This window comes from Xenopus laevis, chromosome 3S, assembly GCF_017654675.1.
Source record: "Xenopus laevis strain J_2021 chromosome 3S, Xenopus_laevis_v10.1, whole genome shotgun sequence".
Lineage (NCBI taxonomy): Eukaryota > Metazoa > Chordata > Amphibia > Anura > Pipidae > Xenopus > Xenopus laevis.
This window is the reverse complement of record NC_054376.1, coordinates 131,696,013-131,705,214: the sequence shown is the minus strand read 5'-3', so window position 1 is coordinate 131,705,214 and position 9,202 is coordinate 131,696,013. Positions and strand designations below refer to the sequence as shown.

Sequence of the window (9,202 nt, the reverse complement as noted above, 5' to 3'; positions counted from 1 at the left end):
TCCCTATCACATTAAGATCAGTCCCTGTCCAGTGAGCTTACCATCTAAGTCCCTATCACATTCCCATCAGTCCCTGTTCCAGTGAGTGTACAATCTAACTCCCTATAACATTCCCATCAGTCCCTGGCCCAGTGCTATCATTCCCCATCCCTGCCCATGGTTAATCTATGGCCCCTATCACATTATGATCAGTCCCTGCCCCAGTGATCTTACAATCTAAGGTTCCTATCACATTCCCATCAGTCCCTGTTCCAGTGAGCTTACAATCTAAGGTCCCTATCACATTCCCATCAGTCCCTGTCCCAGTGAGCTTACAATCTAAGGTCCCTATCACATTCCCATCAGTCCCTGCCCCAGTGAGTTTACAATCTAAGGTCCCTATCACATTAAGATCAGTCCCGTGTCCCAGTGAGCTTACAATCTAACGTCCCTATCACATTAAAATCAGTCCCTGTCCCAGTGAGCTTACAATCTAACGTCACTATCACATTAAGATCAGTCCCTGTCTCAGTGAGCTTACAATCTAAGGTCCCTATCACATTCTCATCAGCCCCTGTCCCAGTGAGCTTACAATCTAAGGTCCCTATCACATTAAAATCAGTCCCTGTCCCAGTGAGCTTACAATCTAAAGTGATATATATATAAATATAGAGTTACAGAGGGAATGGGACAGTGAGAGTGTTTGGGGGAGGGGTAGAGTATTATTATGACATAGAGAGAAAGAGAGATGGTTTCAGTTGAGTCAGTGTTTCTCTGTGTGAGTCTGAGGTGGGCGGGGCAGGGGGCGTGTCACTGCTGATAAAGGAGCTGCAGGTAAGACCCAGGCTCAGGTGTAGGTAAGAGAAGAAGGAGACACAGTCAGAGGATTATCGGCCGTTAATCTGTTTGGTAGAACGTCGAGTGAGTGGGAACAGTAGGTGCCCCAGTGTAAGTCCAGGAGCAGCTGCTAATCTCCCAGGCTCGGCTCCTTCTCTCCGACCCCACACGCGTCCGACCCCACACCAGTCATGGCCAACTCCGGGCTGCAGCTCCTCGGCTTCGTGCTGGCGATGTTGGGTTGGATCGCACTGATCGCAGCGACTATTATGCCCCAGTGGAAGATGTCCTCGTACGCCGGGGACCAGATCATCACCGCCGTGGCCATTTATCAGGGACTGTGGATGAGTTGCGCCATTCAGAGCACCGGGCAAATGCAGTGCAAAGTCTATGACTCCTTGTTACAGCTGGACGGTAAGTGTCCCGGGACTCGCCCACATTCTGCCCCAAACCTGTCCGACTGCTTCTACTCGATCTGCCCCTCCCCCTCCCTCTTAAGTTTAACTGCCCCGTGTTCCATTCTTATTGCCCGTGGGTGTAATTGTGCTGCTGGGGAGGGTTATTGTGACTATAGGACTGTGTGTGTCCCTTATCTGCCCCTTATCTGCCCCTTATCTGCCGCTGATTAGTCTCACACTCGGGTCACTGGGTTATCTGACAGTTTACATTTGTTTGCACTAAATCACCTGCGGGGTAATAAACACATTCATGATAATAATAATCATTTCCTGAGGGGGGGAGGGGGTACAGTTAATTGTTGGGCCATTGGTCACAGCCCCTCTGGGGGGGGGAGGGTAAGAGAAGGAAATAAGCAGGACTCCTCCCTCTGGTTACCTTTCCCCTCCCCCTGCTCTGGTTTCTGTGAAACTCACCTGTCCCACCTTTATTGCCGTCCAATGGCTTCCCCTCCCCCACTCCCTTCCCCTCCCCCACTCACCTTCCCTCCCCGTTACACAGTACAACGGCCATTCCCAAACTGTCAGGCAGATGTCTGGGCTCAGGCTGGAGGCTATTTGGGGGTGACAGTTGGAGAAAATGCTATTGACTCTCACAGCTGAGACTGAATGTTGATTGGGGGGAGATGATTGTCTATATCCTTACTGTGATACATTGGGGGTCCTGACCAAGGGATGGATGTGATGGGGGAGTGTTTGGGGAGGGGTTGAATTTTGGGCAGTTGCCCAGGGTAGGGTTTAGGATTGTGAGTTAGGATTGTGAGTTAGGATTGTGAGTTAGGATTGTGAGTTAGGATTGTGAGTTAGGATTGTGAGTTAGGATTGTGAGTTAGGATTGTGAGTTAGGTTTGTGAGTTAGGTTTGTGAGTTAGGTTTGTGAGTTAGGTTTGTGAGTTAGGTTTGTGAGTTAGGTTTGTGAGTTAGGTGCGTTAGAATTGTGAGTTAGTATTCAGCAGTGTCAGACTGTGGCCCCTGGGCTCTGACCTATCTCTGATACACCCACTGTATGGCATAGGGGCAAATAAGATTAACACTGAGTGCCTATAGGAGCACATTGGTTTAGCCCAGGGATCCCCTACACCATGTGAGTCACCCCATACTAAATGGAATAAAGGGGTCTGTTGCACAAGAGCTTACAGTCTAAATGAAGGGCAACCTGTGCTGCCTGACCTCATTCTATTCCACCTGATTGACTGGCACCTGCTGCCTCTCTGCCCCAACAGGTTCCTCTCTTGGTCTAGAGGCGGAGTTTCTATTCACAGCCGTCCAATCACATTGAGTCATGCCTTGGCAGCTATTCAATGCGGTGCAGCCAGCGGCAGGTTACTGATGAGACTGAAATGAAAGGAGTCAGGTTGCAGCTGCTGAATGTTCCCTACACACACGTCCTTGACTCTCCCCAGAGGCACCTGAGTCTATGGGTGGGGCACGACATGGCTAGATGTGACTGGCACACTCATGCCCACTGATACCCACTCATACCCACTCATGTACTTGTGTAGCTTTCATCTGGCCACTCCTACTCACAATGGCCCCTCAGTTATGGGAACTATTAGACTGTAAGCTCACTGGGACAGGCACTGATGAAAATGTGATCAGGACCTTAGATTGCAAGCTCACAGGGACAGGGACTGATTGAAATGTGATAGGAATCTTATATTGTAAGCTCATTAGGGCAGGGACTGATGGGAATGTGATTGGTACATTAGATTGTAAGCTCACTGGAACACGGACTGATTGAAATGTGATAGGAACCTTAGTTTGTAAGCTCACTGGGACAGGCACTGATTGAAATGTGATATGGACCTTAGATTGTAAGCTCATTGGGGCAGGAACTGATGGGAATGTGATAGGGACCTTGGAATGTAAGCTCACTTGGGCAGGGACTGATGGGAATGTGATAGGAACCTTAGATTGTAAACTCACTGGGACAGGGACTGATGGGAATGTGATAGGGGCCTTAGATTGTAAGCTCACTGGGACAGGGACTGATGGGAATGGGATAGGGACCTTAGATAGTAAGCTCACTGGGACAGGGACTGATGGAAATGTGATAGGGACCTTAGATTGTAAGCTCACTGGGACAGGGACTGATGGGAATGGGATAGGGACCTTAGATAGTAAGCTCACTGGGACAGGGACTGATGGGAATGGGATATGTTGGTGGTATATAACAGAAGAGGTGTATGAATGTAAATTGCATATGACGGAAGTAAATCAATATGGCACCTCTCTCCTCCCTTATATATAAATATATGTTCTGCGCACACAATAAGCTCTACCCTGTCTTAAAGGAGACATTTAGTGTAAGAAATAAGACTGTACCAGTGCATTAGACTCGTTTAGATAAATTGTGCATAAAAAGTAGTGTTTCAGGCTGATTTATTGAATATTTCTGCAGATCCCCTAATAATCCCTCCCTTCCACTTGCTGCTCCCTGAATTCCCAGGCTGTGCTCTCAGCTCACTGCACTGTAGGACAGGAACCAATCAGCAGCTAGCAGGACCTGATAGGGAACTGACGCCTGTCTGTGCTTGTGTGACTGCAGGGCTGTGATTGGCTGTACTTCTGCCAGGGACACGCCCAGCCCTCATTTGAAACCAGAGAAGATCTATAGGGAGCTCTAATTAAGGGGCTATTGTTAAATATTCATTATTAGCCCCATGGAAAAGCAACACCAAATATTACTTATAATTGGGATTTTCCATTGATCCTACAGGTCGCCTTTAAAGGTGGCCATAGACGCAGAGATAATATTGTACAAAAGGAATTGTCATACGATATTAAGGAATGTTTATGGTGGGAAACGAGTCGAGTGCTGATATGGGCAGAAGACTTGGATATGGGTCGGCTCATGGACATGGGCCATTGTTTTAGTGCTGAATCATCAGATCCAGGTAGAATTGTATTGTTTCTATCAGTTTATCTGATGATTCAGCTCTACACGTGTGGATTGGAATGAATGAGCTTCTCCAGGACACATCTCCATTGTTACGTCTATGGCCACCTATAGAGAACAGTACGGCAGGAACCAACAAGTACAAACAAGGAGCACAGTAAGATGCCTCCTCATACTGTCGTACCAAGAGCAGACTGTTGCACAAGGGGGATCTGTCCCTTTAAGAGTAAGGAACACCATGTGATTGGTTGAACCTTGCCGCCCCCTCATACCAGTTCATCCCGTGTGTTATGTGCTGATGTGTAATGGGAAGGTGGAGTCTGTGTCTCCTGAGGGTGTTGGCTCTATGGGAGTGATCAGGCAGGTCCTGGGGCAAGTTCAGCAAGATCTGGGCCACATGAGAGGCTTAATTGATCAGTATAAGAATCTGCTCCAGTCACGTTCTGTACTTAATGAGCCTCACACTCTGCGTTGGAGGCCTATGATTTAGGGTATTTGCCCCAGTTCTGTCTTTAGGGGGTTCTGGGGGCCCTTACAGGGGACTGCTGGGACATGGGCTAGTGGCAGCATATTAGTTTGTGTACAGGGAGAACCTATAGGCTGGGAGGGAGGGGGAGATTTTAGGCCCTTAAGGTGGGTCAGATGAGTACTTGCTGGAGGTCCGCCATTCATGTTAAAGGGAGGATTGCCTTGAACTGGTTTACTCTGGACCCCTGTGTTGGATCTGCTCTATTTTGGGGTGCCAGGCTAATGACTCGAGACAGACTGATCTTTAAATAAGTGGGATAGATTTACAAAGGAACTAAAAGGTATAACATAAAAAGGGAATGAACTAAGATGGAGGGAGGTAGAAAGGGAACAAACTAATAAAGTATTTACAATGCTCGTTGTATAAACATAAGGAAGACCATTCAAACAAACATACTACCCTGTTCCCAACACAGCCACACCCAAAAGACAGTCCCAGCCAATCAGGTCGATGTTAGCTGTTCTTGAAGATGGTTCATCTCTTCTTAGATAGACAAGGGACATCAAGTTAGGATGCACTGTGGAAGAAATCCCATAATCCAATGCTCCAGGTGTCCCTTTGTTGATCCAGCAGAGTGTCATTCCCTTGGGAACGCTTGCTATCCCTGCACCCACACCAGTATGTCCAGTTATTTGCATCTCTTTGATATGGACATTACTGCAGCTGCAAGGATTGCTTTATGGCAGGATGACTGTTGTCCAGTCTTGTACCTTCACAGTTGCCATTGATGGAAAGGCAAATATCTGTTAACCCATTGTTGAATATCCAAAATTCAGTACTACACCTGTTATACTGGGGTGAGCCAGATATCTGGGGGTAGTTAGGCCCCTACATAAGGGGCACAGAATTGGTATGTTCCTTGGTGAAGGACTTCTGCCTCATGCTCCTGTTTCTCTCTCTCTCTCTCTCTCTCCCTCCAGCCTCTCTGCAGGCCACCCGGGCCCTAATGGTGGTCTCCATTATTCTGGGCATATTTGGAGTTGCCATATCTACCATGGGCATGAAATGCACCAACTGCGGGGGAGATGATAAAGTGAAGAAAGCTCGCATGGCAATGACTGGTGGATTTGTTTTTCTACTTGGAGGTAAATACATGGCCACCCTTCCTCGTTGGATGTTGTGCGACTGAAGCCTGCTGAGATTCCTCATGCTTCTATGACATCCCAAACAAACCTTGTTAGCATTCATGAGAAACCCTGGCATGGAATAAAGTCTAGAGATAGACCCCTCTAGGATGTGGAGCAAATGAATGTTCTGGACTTTTCCTGACCCTGATATGTTCCCAACTGTGCATAACCTGACCCCCAACATTGATGGACTCTTCTTCTTCTTCTCTAGGTCTTGCCGCTCTCATTGCCTGCTCCTGGTATGGCAATCAGATTATCCGGGATTTCTACAACCCTCTTCTGCCGATCAATACCAAGTAAGTGCCCTGGCTTGTACCCATTGAGTTCACATAGTCAAGTCCAACTTTTGCCTGCAGATTAGTAGGGCACCCTGCTCCCATTGGCCACATCCCTTCTCTGGTGCCTTTGTATTTCTAACAAGGTTTCTCTTCTCCACCAGGTATGAGTTTGGTGCCGGAGTGTTCCTTGGCTGGGCTGGTTCCTTCCTGGTTCTTATAGGAGGAGGCCTGTTGTCGTGCTCATGTTCCCGCAAGAATAACTACCAGAAGGAGTACCCCAAGTCTGGAGCAAAGTCCAAGGCTCCATCTTCTGGAAGGGACTATGTCTGATCATGCAAACCTTGTTACACACCTTATTCGAGCAGCACCCATCCAGGTCATGGCCCTCCACTTGCACCCTAATCTCCAGCACTTACAGCGGAAGAAAAACTCTGACTAGGCAAAGTAGTACCCGAGGTGGCCATGTTGGACCCTTCCTGTATAATGTGCCTTGTGGGGTCACGTGGAGGGACACTGGGGTGCTGCTTCCAACTCCATTTGTGTGACTGAAGAATGAACGAATATTTCTGTGCTTGTTCAACCACTTTATACTAATAAGGCAGCTGATTGGCTGTGCTGGGGGTATATGCGATAAGGGGGCTTTTATTGTTAATGATGTTTGAAGGGAAATAGTGGGGAATTTTAACTCAAATCCCAAGATGAGCAGTAAGCCAGTGTGTCTGATCCTGAAGGCAGCTTGGTCTGGGACATTGGGGTGTAGGGTGCCCTAGAACCCCCCACTATGTATCTTGTCTAGATTATACGCATTGTGACTTGTAGCAGATTTTGTCTTGTTTTTGTAAATAAAACACTTGTTTTTTATTTCAATGGAAGATCCAGTTTCTTGTCCATCTCGAATAGCAGCTCATGGTCTCCACTTCCTTCCAGTTCAACTGGGGACGAGCTTGAGTGTCAATCCTCTTATTTATTGGGTCATAGAATAGAATGGGGGGACCCGTAGGTCATGGGTGCCTAATCTAGATCCAGGTGTCTTTATTCACTTTGCAACTGGTCCTCTTTAATCACAGTTCCAGAACATTCTTCAGCAGGTCGTACATCTTCCTTCTCTGCTGCCAAACTTGCTGAACCGGAGGCATGTGGGACACTGGCACTCGCCTTGTGCTACCAGCCCTGCAAGTCTGACTTACTTCTAGATCTCCTCAAACAGCTGCTATATTATACAATAGCCTAAATCTTGCCACTTTGCAGTTGGTCTTCGTTATTTTTGTTTCTAATTTTGTCTTCCTCTTCTACCGACTTACAGCTGTGTGTTATGCCTCTATTGCAGTGATCCCCAACCAGTAGCTCGTGAGTAACATGTTGCTCTCCAACCATTTGGATGTTGCTCCCAGTGGCCTCAAAGCAGGTGATTATTTTTGAATTCCAGGCTTGGAGGAAAGTTATAGTTGCATAAAAACCATGTGTACTACCAAACAGAGCCTCAATGTAGGTTGACAATCCACATAGAGGCTACCAAATGGCCAATCACAGCACTTATTTGGCACCCGAGAACATTTTTCATGCTTGTGTTGCTCCCCAACTCGCTTTTCATCTGAATGTTGCTCACGGGTTCAAAAGGTCGGGGATCCCTGCTCTATCGACTTAAGTACAGCATTGCCAGTAGAACAATTGTCCCTTTATTGTAGGTACTGTGTCCTGGGGGGTTGGGGGGAGTGAGGGGACATTATTATAGAGACTGGAGGTTTTGGGGAAGACTCGGCAGAATTCCTAGCTGGAATGGAGTGTGTGGCATTTGCAGGACAAACAGACAGTGTGATTGGGAGCAGTTTAACCCCTTCTGGCACTGGAGAGAAGTCGGTGGATCATTTGAAATGCAGACGTCCAATTGAGGAGCCCATGGATAACAAGCCTATGTATACTCTGCCTGAGGAGTAATCCAGTTCTGTAATTATAGGGATCCATTATTCAGAAAACTCTGAAGTACAGCTATGATAATTTAGCAAAAGTATGTTTTCTGATTGATTTTGTCTGTATTTCTTGTGCAGACTGAAAACTTTCAAAAACAGAACTCATTATATTTCCTCCAAGATCTTCCCCTGTCCCTCAGATATCACTCACAGTAAACAACCCACCTTTCATTCCACCACACAGGCTGCCTAGGAGTCATCTTAGACTCTCATCTGTCTTTTTCACCTCACATTTCAAACACTTGCAAAATCTTTGTTCGTATTCAACTGCGCAACATTGCTTCGAATACGACCCTATCTCAGTTCAGAATCAACTAAAACACTGATTCAGTCTCTCATCATCTCCCCGCTTGATTACTGGCCAACTTAGCTCCTCACAGGTATTCCAACAAGTCACCTTTCACAACTCCAATCTGTTCTAAATGCGGCCGCTAGACTCATTCATCTATCTCACCGCTCAACATCAGCTGCTCCCATATGTATGTCACTTCACTGGCTCCCAATCTCCTCTAGAATCAAATTCAAATTACTAATTCTCACTTTCAAGGCCCTTAATAATGAAACCCCTCCCTATATTTCATCTCTGATCTCCAAATACTCTCCTTTACACAACCTTCACTCTGTTTCTGATCTTCCCCTCACTTCTCCTCTCATCACATCTCTGATCTCCAAATACTCTCCTTTACACAACCTTCACTCTGTTTCTGATCTTCCCCTCACTTCTCCTCTCATCACTTCTGCCCATTCTCACCTACAAGACTTCTCTCTCATCACTTCTGCCCATTCTCCTCTACAAGACTTCTCTCTCATCACTTCTGCCCATTCTCACCTACAAGACTTCTCTCTCATCACTTCTGCCCATTCTCCTCTACAAGACTTCTCTCTCATCCACTTCTGCCCATTCTCACCTAACAAAGACTTCTCTCTCATCACTTCTGCCCATTCTCACCTACAAGACTTCTCTCTCATCACTTCTGCCCATTCTCATCTACAAGACTTCTCTCTCATCACTTCTGCCCATTCTCGTCTACAAGACTTCTCTCTCTCATCACTTCTGCCCATTCTCGTCTACAAGACTTCTCTCTCATCACTTCTGCCCATTCTCATCTACAAGACTTCTCTCTCATCACT

At 46.8% G+C, this 9,202-nt stretch overlaps 1 protein-coding gene across 1 annotated transcript; it reads left to right on the top strand.

Annotated features, from left to right (window-relative positions):
- The first annotated feature begins 404 nt into the window (after window positions 1-404).
- Window positions 405-6,971, top strand: cldn7.S (claudin 7 S homeolog). The gene is made up of 4 exons (XM_041589015.1): window positions 405-1,230; window positions 5,620-5,784; window positions 6,038-6,122; window positions 6,266-6,971. The coding sequence occupies exons 1-4, from the start codon at window positions 1,008-1,010 to the stop codon at window positions 6,432-6,434; spliced, it is 642 nt and encodes a 213-aa protein (XP_041444949.1). The 5' UTR covers window positions 405-1,007; the 3' UTR covers window positions 6,435-6,971.
- The last annotated feature ends 2,231 nt before the right edge of the window (window positions 6,972-9,202 follow it).

What these genes read in the sequence shown, in the direction of transcription:
- cldn7.S (XM_041589015.1), top strand. Translation starts at nt 1,008, where the DNA reads ATGGCCAACTCCGGGCTGCAGCTCCTCGGCTTCGTGCTGGCGATGTTG. An exon ending in CTCCTTGTTACAGCTGGACG is followed by an intron (nt 1,231 to 5,619) that starts GTAAGTGTCCCG and finishes CTCTCCCTCCAG; the next exon opens with CCTCTCTGCAGGCCACCCGG. An exon ending in CTTCTGCCGATCAATACCAA is followed by an intron (nt 6,123 to 6,265) that starts GTAAGTGCCCTG and finishes CTTCTCCACCAG; the next exon opens with GTATGAGTTTGGTGCCGGAG.